The sequence below is a fragment of the Volvox carteri genome (genome assembly GCF_000143455.1).
Source record: "Volvox carteri f. nagariensis unplaced genomic scaffold VOLCAscaffold_75, whole genome shotgun sequence".
NCBI classification, from domain to species: Eukaryota; Viridiplantae; Chlorophyta; class Chlorophyceae; order Chlamydomonadales; family Volvocaceae; genus Volvox; species Volvox carteri.
The window spans coordinates 326,234-341,103 of record NW_003307618.1 but is presented as its reverse complement, the minus strand read 5'-3'; the positions used below and the strand labels follow the sequence as shown (position 1 = coordinate 341,103).

Genomic DNA, 14,870 nt, shown 5'->3' with positions numbered 1-14,870 from the left:
AGGGGAGGGTAAGACGAACCACTGGCCAATGAACCTACCGATACACGAGATAGACGTGAGGGCGGAAGGAGTAGTATGTGGGAGAAGGATGGGGCAGGAGGAAAGGTGTGCGAAAAACCGAATGGATGTCGATATGGGATGGGAGAGGAGCTGAATGGGGCTCGTGCCCAATACCTCAACGACACGGCGAGCTTGCTGAAGTACATACAGATAGACAGGCAATACATAATGCGGAACGCACCTGCAGCTCCATTTTACATTTGGCCTTGCCCTCGACGAAGTTAGTTGTGTCGTACTTGAAGGGCAGGTGTGGGTCGGTGGCGGGGTTCCACTCGCTGTGCAGGTGCGGCAGTTGGCGGCGGTTGGTGGCGGTTGGCCAGGGGTGGTTTTACCACAGGAATGCACGAAGGCGGTGTGGCCAAGGTGGGGCGGGGGAAGGGGAAATGAAACCCAGACAGGGCGGGTTGGGAGAGGTAGCACGAGGCAGAGGAGGTTGAGTCATGCTGGTAAGTTAGGTTGGCCGTCTGTCTGTCTGTCTATCTGTCGCTCCCGTCCCTTATCATTCTCCCGTTCATCTTCCCCCCTCCCTGTCCGCCACTCGACCCTCTCCAGCCCCCCTGCCGCCCCAAAACAGTCTTTCCCCCTCCCCCCCAAAAAAACACAATAAAGTGAATTTCAAGCCTCTAACACAACCCGCCTCGGAAACAACACACCTGCTATTCGCCCCCCCCCCTCCCACGCCCTGCACCCCCAAACCCATAAATAAAACCCGCTCACTCCGTGTCGATGCCGTTCACCACGCCGTTGAGGACGGGGTCACGTGCAGAGAGTATCCCCTCCATGCCCCAGCCGCCCAGATAGGTCTTGATCTCCTCAGCGTAACCCGCGGACACGGTTACGATGCGGTCGGCAGTGGTTAGGCCAGCCTGCGTAGCGCCGTACAATACGTAATATACATCACAAGCCGCAGTACAGGTACTGTACATATATATGCATCCTGATGTATGTTTTTTACCATCGGAATGCAGCGAAAGCAGCAGTAGTGCAACAAAGTCAAGGCACGCGAACAACAGCCTGTAGATTGGATGCCGGATGCAGCATCTCCATCACATACGGTCTCCTCCTCCTCCTCCACCGCCGCCTCCACAAAACCGTGTATCTCTATTTGTATTTATTATTCTGGATGTCCCTCTCCTTTGCCAGCCGAGTTCCAACTACCAGTTGCAGTTTCCCAACCACCTCCAACCACCTTGAGGTGGTTGACCGATCGTCCCTCCTCTGCCCAACTGCCTTGTCGCTGATGTGGCGGGTACTGCCACTCCAGACAGCCGTACCACTGGTGCGGGAGGTCCAGGGAGGCGAACGTGCCAGGCGGGAAAACACCCTATGTGCAGTAAAAGGGGGGGGAGAGGAGGGGGAGAGGAGGGGGAGAGGAGGGGGGAGAGGGGGGGGAGAGGAGGGGGGAGAGTTTGCCACACCGCGCAGCAACTCAGAGCGGGTGAAGGGAGCGGGGGTAAGGTAATATGGTTAAGACGGGTTATAATTCACTCGATTCCCAGCCTGTCTGTCTGTCAGTCTGTACACCACCCTTTCCCCCTCTCACCCCCTCACCTGATGCCGCAAATTGTGTATAGCCAGGATGCACCTGGCGTTGCCGTACACCCCGTGGGGCCGGTACTTGGCGGCTAGGTAGACTGGCACCAGGGACGCGTGCCAGTCGTTGGCAATAAACATTACATCCTGGCCGTACTTGCTGCTGGGTACGGCATCCGTACCATTGCTGTTGTCGTCACCATTACCGTTAGGTAGTGGTGCGACGGCGGCGGAGGGCGATCGGGGCGGGTCCAGCTGCTGGGGGGGCAGCGGGAGCTCCAGGAAGAAGGGCGCCTCCAGAGCAGCCAGACAGAGCAGGGTGAAGCGGAACTGTGGAAGGAGCGCGGGGTGGGGGTGGGGGTGGGGGGGATCACGTGCAAGGAAGCAAGGCATGAATTGCCCGAAGTTTGAAACTGCCATGAAGCGATGTGAGTCATAGGCGATAGAACTTCGGAAGATTGGTTCCCGAATGAGAAGATCGGGAATAATACGGACAACGGACAAATGAAGCAGATACCAGGTATGGAAGGGCAAGGAGGAATCGGCTGCAAGATCAGAAACAACGGTCAACCGCCCCGACGTGCACAGGGTGAGTGGGAGTGAGGGAGGGAGGGAGACTGCATATCACCAACGCACCCGCCGGGGCAATACGCACCTCGCTTGTTCTTCCCCCCCCCCCCGGCCCCCATGCATAATACCCACACGCGACGTCGGGGTACCCACACATTACCACCGTGACCCCCTCTACCCCACCCCACCCCCCAAGCCTAACACCCACCTGGTTATCGCCGTACACTCCGTGCGTGTCGGCGTACAGTCCGCCGGGTCGAGGATAGGAGGGGTGGTCCACGAAAACGAAGTCCACTCCACGAATTTGCTGATGGAAGTAGCCCACCTGGGATACGGTGAAGACGATTGCGTAGAGGGGGGGAAATCACATGCACGAAAACGAGGAGTGGACTGCCGAGGGAGGTAACAAGGGAGGGGGAAAGTCGAGGAGGAGGAGGAGGAGGAGGAGCGGGAGCGGGAGAAGAGGGACAAGGTATGATGGAATGAACACTTTAAGAATAAGTATAACAAGTACCGTGGACTAGTAGCTCCAAAAGAATGTCCCGCAGTGTCCTCAGCAGCAATACGGTACGGTATTTCAAAACGCACGTGCGGATGCAAGCACAGACCCGCGGGTCGCTCACCTCTGCATGACCCATCAAGGTGACACGCACGCCAGTGTTGACGGGGCCCTCGTACGGCTCGTACCTGGCAAAGCCAGGCAGGGCGAAAGGTACATTTTTAAGGTGGAGGGAACGAAGTAGAGCGGGTCGGTGAGGCTCAGTAGGTGGAGGGGTGGAGGGGGGAAAGACGAACCACATGCGAGTGAAGCTGCGCGGTGGAAGGCGGTTTGGCGAAAGAAGTATTGCTTCCGAAACCCAATACGAAAGAAACCCGATCTGAGAGAGGCAACGGCTGACGGGAACCAGAGCGGAGGGAGAATCAGGACAAGCAGTACGACACAGTTGGGTTGGGCAGGCGCCCGCAGACGTACTGCCCGTAACAGATTTTCCTCTCAATCCGACTGTGACCGCCACCCAAGCAGGTATCAGGCAGCCCCTGTGGGACCGGACCCCATAGCGGACCCGCGCTGAGCTGTGTGGTGCAGATATATCACAAATCTGTTTAAATGCTTCCGTAACCGTAGTAGTTCTTGTAACCTCAGCAAAAACGTACCGATGTGAAGTGTTCCGGACTGACCATAAACCTGTTTACTTTTTCTCGTGATCTTATTACTAAATAAAAATCAAGATCTTTTTACAACTTCATTAACTTATTTATTTATTTTTAAATCCCTAATTATTTAAAAGCTAAATTTGTTCCTAAAAACGTCGATACTCCATGTGTCACGTTAAGTCCGTCGTGACGCTTGTGACGCAGCCCTTCAGGCCACCACGTCACCTTCAGATAGCTCTTTGCTTCCGACATCCAATCCCTCAACCCACATCCCCAGACTACCAGCGCACTGCGCAGCTCAGCTGTCCCAATCCCCCGGGACACTACATGGTGGTCGTGGTCCCGCTTCTTTTTCCCCCTCCCCACGGGGCCTGGCCGCCTCGCGAACAGACCGAAACTGCTGCCTACCAGTCCCCTCCGCCGCGCCAACCTCCTCAGGCTCAGCATGGACTCGCCCTCAATTACCAAAGCCCAACTCCACGTGTCCAAACGTGTTTGGGGACACTGCCGCACCTCGCGAGAAAACTAAAACCTTAAGTTCAACCCTCACCCCGCTTCCTTTTTCAAGCACCACTCTCCGCGACCCGGACCGTTTTTGGGGTGATGGAACTCAAGCCATGCGCGGGAAGTTGCAAGAAAAACAACCGGGGAGGTGTTCACCTCGGAGGCGGGATGATGGAGGCGGGAAGTCCGCGATTTCCTCTCCGATCATTCGGTGGTCTTACTTTAACGTTAGTATCTATCTATGCGCCCGTGTCCCTATGATTCCGACTCCCCCTCTTATTGCTTTCCTAATAACCTGTGCTACGACTACGTGAACCACACCTATTGTACTACAATACTCATCACCTTGGACCTGCTGCACATCCGGACTGAGATGTTGTAGTAATGCACTGTGACATTTGCCTATTTCATCTGTTATAGTTCATCAAGTTCTACTTCGTTTTCATTTTATATGCTTTATCCAATTCACCTAGAGATTACTTCACAAATGAATTCTGTCCGATTCGGCAAGTTCTATTTCACCGCTCACCGCTGTCAGCTATCACACGACATCACATCACACCACATCACATCACACCGACCCACCGGGGCGCCACCACCATGACCCGGTGACCCCTCTCCGCCAGGGCGAAGGGCAGGGAGCCCAGCACGTCGGCGAGGCCACCCGTCTTTGACCAGGGGGCGACCTGTGCGGGCGGGGGGCCAGGAGGGAGGTAGGGTGGGCGGGGTCAGGGAATAGTAAGCTTTGATGCAACGGGGAGGGGCCGGATGAGCCTATGCGACATGATGGGAAACTTGGTAGGAATGCTGACCTTCCTTTTGCTTGCATGCGCCTGCTGTGAAATGACGCTATGAGAAGGAAAAAGGCGAACCATCCAAAGGGCAGAGATGCAGGCCACGGACTTGTGTGCCCCGTTGCGCGTTATACATTTCGTTGTAGTCACTGGTTTCGGTGTCATACTAACTGACGCGGGCAAGGCGCGAGGGAGGGGGCTTGCTTGTCCCGCACATCAGAGCCAAGGTCAACTCGCTCCCGCTTCCCAGTCTTTTCATGCTATGGCTTCATACCTCGGAAGTGACAAAAATAATGTTACGCAACTCTGTTGCGCGCTTAAGCCCTGGAACCTCGACTTCCACAGCGCCGCTCTTCCCATGGACATTGGCATCGTGCGTCGTCTCGATACCGGGGACATCAGTGATGGCGGGTGGGGCGGCGGCGACCGAGGCTCTCACTAGTGGCAATACCCGTGCTGAATGCGTTGCCTGTTGGTGCGGACGTACACAAGGAGTCCATCGCGATTCGACCACTTTCGGCGTCCTCTTTTCGCACGACGCAGTTCTAGAAGCCTTGCCGCTAACACCTAAACGGAAAATGGCTAAAAGTTTGTACACAACCAGGTTGCTCCGCCGCGCTTTTTCTTCTGGTGGACCTCACGGCAGGACCATCTCGAAGGGGTTATCCATATCTGAACTCGCAATATGCAGGTGCCATGGTTTACAGACGTACTCACTTTGCATGGCTTGATTACAAGCGCCGAAGATTCACGAAAGCACCGATTCGTCACATTGATAGTCCGGCTGCTTAGCAGCATGGTGAAAGAGCAATGCACGTCTGTGTATGGGTGCTGATTGATAAAAGGATAAGAGTATGAAATCAAACACACGTTTGCAATGACCTAGTCCAACGATGAAACGCGCCGGGATGTTGCACCAGCGAAAAGGATAAGCCCTACGCAACACAATGATTTTGGTACAGACCGTAAGGCGTACAGGCGCCCCGCACCGACTGGACCCTAGTCCGATTTGCAATATGCAGGCCAATGATCCTGCGGCATAGGATGCCGCGACACCGTCCAATATCGCCGTACATCGCTACGACAAGAATGCGTTTGGTGCGTAAGCGTAGTTTGTAGCCTGCAATAGGATAAATATTGGCATAGGCAAGTGAGTTATAGCGATAGGATGGACGATCGCATCAAAATAGCTAACGTCTAATCCTATCGAATTAAACTCTAATTCAGGCGCCTCTTCAGGGCGAAACTATTTATCATGGGAAAATCTCATTATTCTACACCTTACTTCAAGCAAAGAAGACACAGACATGGTTGGCTTGGAATGGCTCGTCCTGGCGGACCGCCTGACTGGAGTGACGACCTGTATTCCATTCAAAACCCGAGTGCGCAACACTGGAGTAGTTAAGCGTGGGCATGGAACTGGATCCAAAAGAACGCATTTGCGACTTCAAAACCCCTGTGCGAAGTGTGCGAGCTTAGCCCCTACGCAACTGGTTTTTCGTTACGGGCCAGATCCCTCCCCGTGCACTCATATTGGCATTGTATCTGGAAATGACCCATTCGAGAGACACAGATTTGGGACGTACCGTGGCGCACCCCAGCTTCTCCTCCAAGCCGCGCGGCGCCCTGACTTGGCTGCTCGTCAGTCAAACCAGCCGTGTGGAAGGAAAGGGATTGCAACGGACATGGGACGTAAAGCGAGTTATTGAACACGTGAGCAGTCTCTGTCCATGAGTTCCATGAGTTCCTGGCTTACGTGTAGGCTCCGTAACGAACCCTATAATTCTCTCTCAATTCACTCAAGCTGCATTCTTCCCAAGACGCAGTAGCCATACCCCTCCCACTACACCTTACATCTTGCCCCATGGCATCCACTGTACAATGGCACCCCAAGCGATGAGCTACCTGCCCACCTGAAGGTCTTCAAGGTGCCTAGCGGCGGCTGGATGGGCGTAGACGCCTCCCACCCGGCCTCCATATGCGGGCAGAGCGAGGCCACTGGCGTGCGAAATGTCGCAGGTGTCGGCTTGGTGTCAGGCACCTCCTCCGTACGCCGGTATGAAGGTGCAGGCGACGCCATGGGCGTGGTCGCGGGTTCTAGAACGTTGTTGCCTTCTGGGCCCTCCATGAGCTGGGGACGTGAGCTGACAGGCGCTGGTTCCATCTGGTCTTGAAGGGGTGTCAACCCTGCAACTGACGACGGCGTCAGTTGCTGCCGGTGCGGCGAACACAGCTGCTGCCGGTGCGGTGAACACAGCTGCTGCCGGTGCGGCGCAGGCGGCTGCAGCCGGTGCTGCGGGGCCGGCGGACGCAGTGATGGCGGACGCAGTGGTGGCGCCGGCGGTGGCGGCGGCACTGGCGTTGCCGGGATGTGCAGTCGGCGCACCTCGAGCTTCCTACAGAACACAGAAACTGGTGAGACATTTACGTATAGGCCGAGATTGAACATGGTGACACCGCACATCGGCAATTTCGCGATGATCACTATGTGCCTATGACCCCCCATGACCCCCTCGATAACGCCATTTTGATTCTGATTGGATCTGCTGGAGTGGACTACTTGTGAATGGACACTAGGCGAAGCAGGTTTTACCCTGGTCAGCGGCATGAACGAAGCAATGATCTGGCAACCTGCGCGCCTGCCCAGTTGGTGTTGGAACGTATGTGGCCCCACATCAAAACTCGATTGTCCCTTTGGGTGCTAACTTCCCTCGTGCGGTCTACCATTATTTGCGCGTTTTATCAAAAGGGCGATGAAATGCCCTTGTGGCCCGTTGCCCCCACATGGCTCTCGTATTGTCTATTGCAGGTTTACAGGCATGGGGTTTACGCGTCCCAAGAATGTGACATAGACATATACGTACATGGGGACGGTAACGGCATTTTGGAAGAAGAAGGCCTGTAAATTATGCGTTGTGAACTGGGTCCTTGGCGTGCCAACAGCTGGTTGTGGCCATGGCATCGCAAGGTATTTCGCTGGTTCCTTCGGACTCACCTAGTCGAGGTCATTGTATTGGCCCGGTAAAGGTCCCCGTAGCGGTTCTTGGGCTTCAATACGCCTGCATTTGATCAGTGACGCGTTTTCAGTTTAGGGGATGGGAGGGAAACACTGCTTGTGGTGAACAATTTGGGTTGCATGTGGACGAAGGTTGAGGGTTGCAGCTTCGGCCTATAGCACAAATGAGTCCATAGCCCAAGGCACGTGCGGCAAAATATTAACCTGTACGGGGTTGAAAATTCACCAACTACAAGGTCACGAGCGCACGGATTGCTTGTGGTCTAGCTCGCACCTCTTTCTCCCAACTTCCGACCTACCAGCGGCAGCACACTTTGTTGTTGCAGGAGGGTTCCTGTCATCTTGGCCGCGTTGCGGGCGAATGGCAGTTCTCGGCGTGGTGGCGCTGAATAGACCGCTCACAGTATTAACTGTCTTGCTCTGCGGTTGCAGGCAGGAGCGTGAGTATGTTGATGAGGGTTGCGCTATAATGCCACTCTGGGAAGAGCAACCTTTTGGAACGGTGTGTACGGTGCGGCCAGGTACGGCCCGCGGAGATGGGAGTCACTGATGTTTGCCTTGGCTGCGTGGATTTTTCATTTGAGGTGATGAGTGCGGTTGGTATGGCAACGTGACATATGTTTGCTGTGAGACTTGCCTGGCAGCACAACCCTGCATGGTCCGACAGGCTTGGTCGATGGTGGAACCGGCTCGCAGGGAATGCGCTGCAAAAAATTACTTGCTTGGCTGAGAACAAAATGTTCCATCTGTGGGTCAGAAGGCTAAACATGGTGGTCCTTGCCTGGGGCCTTCCGTTAATGCGCCGATTTCCGACGGTCAACCTAACGGCACCGAATGATGCGCTTGTGCTATCAGTCCTAACGACCTCTGATTCTTCCTTGTAAGCATGTTCTACAGGGAATCTTATGGCTTTTTGGCCCTTGATGCCTGCTTTGCGTGGAGGCACCTTACCAGACATTGCCTTGGCAACGATTTGTTTTGTGTGCCCTCTTACTTGTACCGTTAAATATAGGCTAAGAGGCTGTTCTCTAACAGAGTTTCTGCAGTAGCCGTCGTGCAACCTGATATCAGTTTCCTAGATCCAGAACGAAGGACGAGAGAGGCACCAATGTCTGTGAACTTGTGCCACCTACGTGAAAACGCTTAAATAGAAGCTATCATTCAAATTGTTTTTATATTCTTGTAATACATAATACATGTAGGTTATATAGCGTGGTGCTTTTGTAGCATGGCCACGTGGTATTGCGAATTCTGTAGTCCCAACTATGTTGGTAGGCGCCCACTCTTCCCTATTCTATTCTTTTGAATCCAGTTCTAAAGCCTTGTGACCCATATGCAGCTACATTGGCAGTAACAACCTCTGTATTGCCTAGTGGTCTGTTAGTTTACTGTGGTCAGCAGGGTCAAACTGCCAACACTTGCAGCTCACAATTTCTATTACATGGCGTGATAACTGCTGCCAACCCACTTTCGCGGCCATTCGGGGATTGCGTCCAGAGTGCTCTTAGCCCGCGAGCGGCAGCCAAGATATAAGTAAACTCGCTGCCAATTTTGCCTGCAGTCGAACATGGTGTCATAATAATGTACGTCGACAGAGCGCGACCTAAAGCTTTTCATATCGTCAATCTCGCATAACAGATCGCAGCCACCAATGTCGTACAATATCTCACACACATTACTCGTAACTCTCACCTCTGTACACAGTTCCGACCGTGACTCAACAAAGGGGCGTGAGCTATCATAATGCAAGGCTGGGAGAGTTTTGAGTATGAGTAGGGGTCCTCATTCAAAGAAAGCCCTGGACCAACCATGCGAGGTCTAGACGAACCGAAAGCCCATCGACCTGAAGTAATTGATGTTGAAATGACCGTTCATAATATTCCACTGGATGGTGGTTGTTTATGAGATTGCGCTGCATGGTCGAGCTGCCCTAATGGACGGAAATCGAAGACTCTTGGTTTGAGATATCGCGTGTAAGGACTTCCTGGGTTTTTCAGCATTGAGTGTCTTGACAAGATTCTCCTCTGTCTCTCCCCCCGCCCGGTTCTACACCTGTATGTGTTTATAGGAATTCATGGCTTTTTATGTAGAGCGAGAAGACGGCGCGGGCAGCGGAGACCAGCTTCCGAAGCACGCCGTGGCAGGGTTGGGACCAGGACTAGAGGTGGATCGCGATGAAAGGGCCACGCGTTACAAAACGACAGCGATAACAATGGAATCAGGATTCTAAAGAATGCTTAGCGAGGCCCTGTAAGCGCATAACCTATCTGCTAAGAAGTACAACAGTTGAGGATAAGCCAGGACCCGACGTCGAGTCCTATATAGATACTTTACTCCACCATCTGCCCCTAACTAGACACCCTAATCAAGGATAAATGCAAGCAATCTCGCTAACAGCTATGTCGCCGCTCATGTTGCTTCTATCTGATCTCGCAGCTTGACATTGACATTGCAAAAATTGCTTTGCCAGGCACCGATGCAGACAAACAAGCACTTGCAATAAAGGGCAATATTTTATGATACACTGTAAATCCAGTAGCTGATGGACGTGCACATGCGTGAAGCGGACGCGAGCGGTCGTAAAGGGACAAGGTGGTCTGGATTGCATCTACACATCAGCTCGGTATGATTTACTTGTTGATGTGCATGCGGTGTTTTGAACCTCTGCAACTATGCATGAACCCCTACATCGAAAGCCGACGGGAACGCACTTCCACTTCCGGTACCAGGTCAACATTGTCAAAGTGCAATGAGATAATAATGGCGTTGCTTATATAATGAAACGTTTTTTCCTGCAGGTGCGCAAGGGATTGCAAGGGATTCAGCGGCCCCAATGCTATGTACTTTAACTGTAATCATACACTTCAGCAGCTTTTAATAAAAAGCCAAAAGATTATCTTCTTGAGTATTTGAGGCAAAAGCTTCCATACAGAAGAACTTTCCGCTCCGAAACGATCTTACATCGTACATTCGCATGGTCCTGCGTCGCCGTCCCCGGCGCTCCCCACACGACAATAACATTTTCACTTTTCTATGCATAAAGCTATTGCGTTGAACCCCCAGCTTTTAAACTTAACCCTGTAGAGTTTCAGTGTATGATCAGAGCCTCAAAGGTCACCAATACCGACGCGACAGACAATTGTAATCCGCGACTGAAGAGGTTTTGCCGTTAAGACTTGCATTATTCACAGAGTCTCGCGCTGAGTGGCAAGATGCTCCTCTCCGCTCGACCAATGCGCGTGCGCCTTGCGCTTGCATCCGGCCACGCCAAACCAATTCGTCCAACTCTATGGCCTAGGCTTCAGGTATTATCACATCAACGCCTTCAACCTGCTGGCGTGGCGGATTCTGCTTCTGATGGTTTGAGCACGCATCAGGTGAATTTGATGTTGAGTTGCGCCCTTAATCATGAGATTTGAAACGATGTGTACTCTGGAGGCATAATTCAGCTCCGGAGAAGCATGTCATGTCTCATTCATTCCCTGCCGCCGCTTGTCAAGTGGCTGATAGTAGGTCCGCGCCGTGAATTTCAATTTCGCGACATGTTGTGTTCGCAGCTGAATCCTTTGAACGCTAGGAGCAGATTGCGTTAAGGATTTAGGATTGCTGCGTCAAAAACGCCTAAAGTTATGTACTTGCACGGGTCGAGCTTGCGGTGGCGTACCTGCTTTTTTGTATGGGCATCCTGGGCTCAATGCTCCTCTAATACGCTGTGTTCTACACTTTCCTTAGGCCTCGCGAAGGCACTGCACGCCGACCCAGTTTTAGCCAGGACTTGAATTTGCATACGGGCCCATTCTGCTCCGGGACGAAATAGATTAAGACTTTGTCAAATTTCAAATGCCGGGGTGTTGTCCGACACGGTTCTGGCGATGTCCCGCAACACGACGGCTCCTTAGCAAATAGCAGGGAATTCCGTATCGGCCCACTCTACTGGCGATGACGTAAATCCCTTGCAGGTTTCCTTCATATATACATGTAATTCTCACGTTCTCGGCATTATGACCTTGCCTGCTTGCCTTCATCACGATCTGCCCGCCCTCAGGCAAGTACCGAAGGACAGCCCCAGCTTGTGGAACCATCGGATTTTCAAAAGCTGCGTCTGGAGCGTAAGCGACAGCGCACCAAGTAAGTGGACAGTCTGTCTTCTGGGCCGAGGCTGTGCAGCGACTTCGGCGTAGGAACAGCGAGCGCTCAATTCTTTACCACCTCACCGCAACGCTCTCTGAGCTCTGCTCTCTCAGCCTTTCTGAAGACGATTTGTACTGCATTTCCCTTTTCTCTCTGCCCTTTCTCGTCCCTCTTTGCCCCTGTCGTATCCCTCTTCTGACATATCTCTTCACCCGAGTCTCTGACGCATCTGCCACCCCATGGCCCGTCCAGGGAGGCTATGGCTTACCGCTTCTCTGCCATTGCCGCCACGGTGCTGGTGCTGAGCATTGCCGTCGTGGCCACCTACTACCGCTTCCACTGGCACCTGGCTGAGGAGGGGGATGTGCCGCTGGATGAGGTGGCGGCCACACTGCTACTAGTTTTTGGCGGAATTGTGAGTAGCCGGCGCTCAGGGATTATGATGATATGATGGTGGTCATGATTTCGATGAAGCACTGGGACTCCTTAGCATGGGCGCACTGTAAGCTGCCTTTGTGGGTTGTTACCACTACGGCTGAGCAGGGCCCGTTGGGCGCGGAGGGGGGGGCCTCAGTGGGTGCGTGAAATGTTTTCGATTTGGAGGTCGCGCCGGGACGGTCAGGACAGCCGAAAGGATGAAGAAGCGGGGAAGATGGGTTCAGATGAGGCGGGCATGGGGCTTGGGAACTGCGTTGCGTTGCGGACCTGGTGAGCTGGCTGGTTGGTTGGTTGGTTGGTTAATGTCTTGGTTGTAATCAGTTGGGCCTTGAAGGTCAGCCGGTGAGGGGCCGAGGGACTTGCATGGTCCCCACCTTCCCCGCCCTTCAGCTGGGTGGATGTTCCTGGATGAAGACACCGGTGAAGGGTTTTCATCCCCTTTGGGGCCTGAGCGAGGAAAGGAGGGGGGGAGGGTGCGTCGGCAAATGTGGTGACCCACGGATGCTGTATGAGGGGTTGACGGCTGTATGATGGGGGGAACTTCCAAGGATTGTGTTCGGGTTGTTGGGGCCTTAGGCTACGGCTGGGCACATCGACTGCACAGCGGCTTGGAATGCGCTTTCCTTGGTCCCTTTCGCCAATCCTTCCGGTATCTCCCTTACCTCGTTTACCTCATCCACCTCTTCGTCCGCCCCCTCCACCCTCATCTTCCACCTCCCCCTCATCCTCATTCTCCTCGCCCCTCTCCTCATCTACCTCCGTCCGCCCCCCCGTCGTGTCTCCTGTCTGGTGGACGCAGTTCGGAATGGAGATGTACGCTCGCTACGCACACAAGGTGCTCTGGCATGACTTCGAGCCCGGGTGGGCCCTCCACAAGTCCCACCACGAACCGCGCACGGGGCCCTTCGAGGCAAATGATATTTACGCCGTTGTCAATGCTGTGCCGGCCATGGCGCTGTGCTTGTACGGCTTTTTGACGCCGCACGTAACTGGCGGCGTGTGCTTCGGAGCGGGTCTCGGGATCACGCTGTTTGGCATCATGTACATGTTCTTCCACGACGGCCTGGTGCACAGGCGCTTCCCAGTGGGCCCTATTGCAGAGGTGCCGTACATGAAGCGAATCATGGTGGCACATCAAATCCACCATTCCAACAAGTTTGGCGGAGTGCCGTTTGGAATGTTCCTGGGGCCACAGGTGGGGCTGTGTGTCTGTGTGTGTGTGTGATTGTGACTAAGCTCGTGCTTTCCTTACTGACCCACCGATGCATTTCTGATAAGGGTTGAGGTTGTGAGGTAAGGGTAAGGATTGAGGTGCTTCATAGTTTTGCGTTGCTCTACAATGTTGGCATGAGCGATTTTCGGGTTTTGGAGTTTCATGTTCTCGGAGCTCGCGGTACAGATATTGCTGGGGGCCTTTTAGGCCTTCACATTTTGCTTCTCCTCTTCCTTCCGTCGGCATGTTTGTTTATTCTTGCTATCCCGCTCACTCTTCCCGTTCAGGAGCTCGAAGCCGTTCCCGGCGGCAAGGAGGAGCTCGACCGGTTGATGGCGGCTCTGGAGGCTCGCGAGGCGGAGATGAAACAGCAGCAGGCGGTGGCGCCGTGAGCTCACTGGCTGGGGAGGGTGGACGCAGGTTGCGGAGGCAATCGACGAGGTTGTGGCTACATTTACATCTTTCCCTGCTTCTTGCCTGCCGCTTGGCGGGGTATCCAACGAAGCACGGGGTATCTGCACTTCTGTTTGTATGTATTTATTATTTGTTACGAGGTGGGGCGGTCTCTCGTGGGGCCCACATGGAACAGGGGGGGCGGAGTGAGCTGCGCACAGGGTAAGGCAGTTGAGGATGATGCCTTGCGGGGAGAGGGAGAGGGAAAGGAGGAGGATAGTGGCATGAAGCTGGGGCTGGTGGGCAGAGGGGTTTCAGGGGTAATTGTGCCACCTGTGCGAAAGACGGGAAGACGGGAAGGTTGCGAGCACAGGAGCTCGATCGCATGCTCGCAAGCACGCTTAAGACCACTGTTGGCATTCAAACGCCGTTGGCACTTTAGCACGAATTTTGAACCACTTGTGTGTGTGTGTATGTGTGTGAAGGAAGGATGGATCCATGGTAACGTGGATTTTCCTGTGGCGCGATCCTGTGGGCTTTTGAGCGGGGTTTTAGGATTACCTCGGACTACCCTTCTCCCTTGATGGAAGGGGAGGCGTCCGGAAGCGGGAAGCATGTAATGCGTGCGGGCGGGCATAACGAGACTACGGCGGTGGTAATGTCGGCGTCGGCGGTAGAGGAGGGAGAGGGGGAAGACGACGAACCACGAGCTAGTGAAGCTGATGCCAAGGAAAGACGGATGCGCCAGGAGGAGGATTGGGGGGGAGGGGAAGATAAATGCTGTGGACAATACATCCAAGAACATGCATGTGCATGCGAACATACGGACGTACGGATGTGTCGGGCTTCACGCCATCGGGCCTTTAGCGTCATCTCACAAGGAGGGCTCCGCGGCTCCCCCGAGGTTGAAGATATCGCGCGTACCACTCGCACACGCTTGCGCGCATCGTAAGCTATGTTTGCTCTCGCACAGGGATTCGTGCGCGCGCTTCCCCTCCGTCCCTGACTGCTCCCTGTCTTTGGGGGCTTCGGAGTCGTTGTAGCGACCTTCCTCTTTTCGCTC

At 54.0% G+C, this 14,870-nt stretch overlaps 2 protein-coding genes across 2 annotated transcripts in view; one reads left to right on the top strand and one right to left on the bottom strand.

Moving 5' to 3' along the window:
* VOLCADRAFT_98674 (uncharacterized protein) overlaps positions 1-9,209 on the bottom strand; it is a gene marked incomplete at both ends in the record, with an annotated part of 11,684 nt that extends 2,475 nt beyond the window's left edge. The window contains 13 exons of the mRNA XM_002957524.1: positions 242-335; positions 778-926; positions 1,250-1,384; positions 1,612-1,923; positions 2,372-2,488; positions 2,787-2,850; positions 4,408-4,508; positions 4,891-5,085; positions 5,334-5,400; positions 6,530-6,909; positions 7,003-7,255; positions 7,612-7,675; positions 9,101-9,209. Coding sequence (XP_002957570.1) covers positions 242-335; positions 778-926; positions 1,250-1,384; positions 1,612-1,923; positions 2,372-2,488; positions 2,787-2,850; positions 4,408-4,508; positions 4,891-5,085; positions 5,334-5,400; positions 6,530-6,909; positions 7,003-7,255; positions 7,612-7,675; positions 9,101-9,209 — 2,040 coding nt within the window. The remainder of the gene's footprint in view (positions 1-241; positions 336-777; positions 927-1,249; positions 1,385-1,611; positions 1,924-2,371; positions 2,489-2,786; positions 2,851-4,407; positions 4,509-4,890; positions 5,086-5,333; positions 5,401-6,529; positions 6,910-7,002; positions 7,256-7,611; positions 7,676-9,100) is intronic.
* Positions 9,210-10,844: 1,635 nt separating this feature from the next.
* chyB (beta-carotene hydroxylase chloroplast precursor) lies at positions 10,845-13,806 on the top strand (the record flags this gene model as incomplete). The annotated part of the gene is made up of 5 exons (XM_002957549.1): positions 10,845-11,025; positions 11,691-11,760; positions 12,016-12,178; positions 13,001-13,396; positions 13,702-13,806. 5 exons carry the CDS (start codon positions 10,845-10,847, stop codon positions 13,804-13,806), a joined length of 915 nt encoding a protein of 304 aa, XP_002957595.1.
* Positions 13,807-14,870: the final 1,064 nt, after the last annotated feature.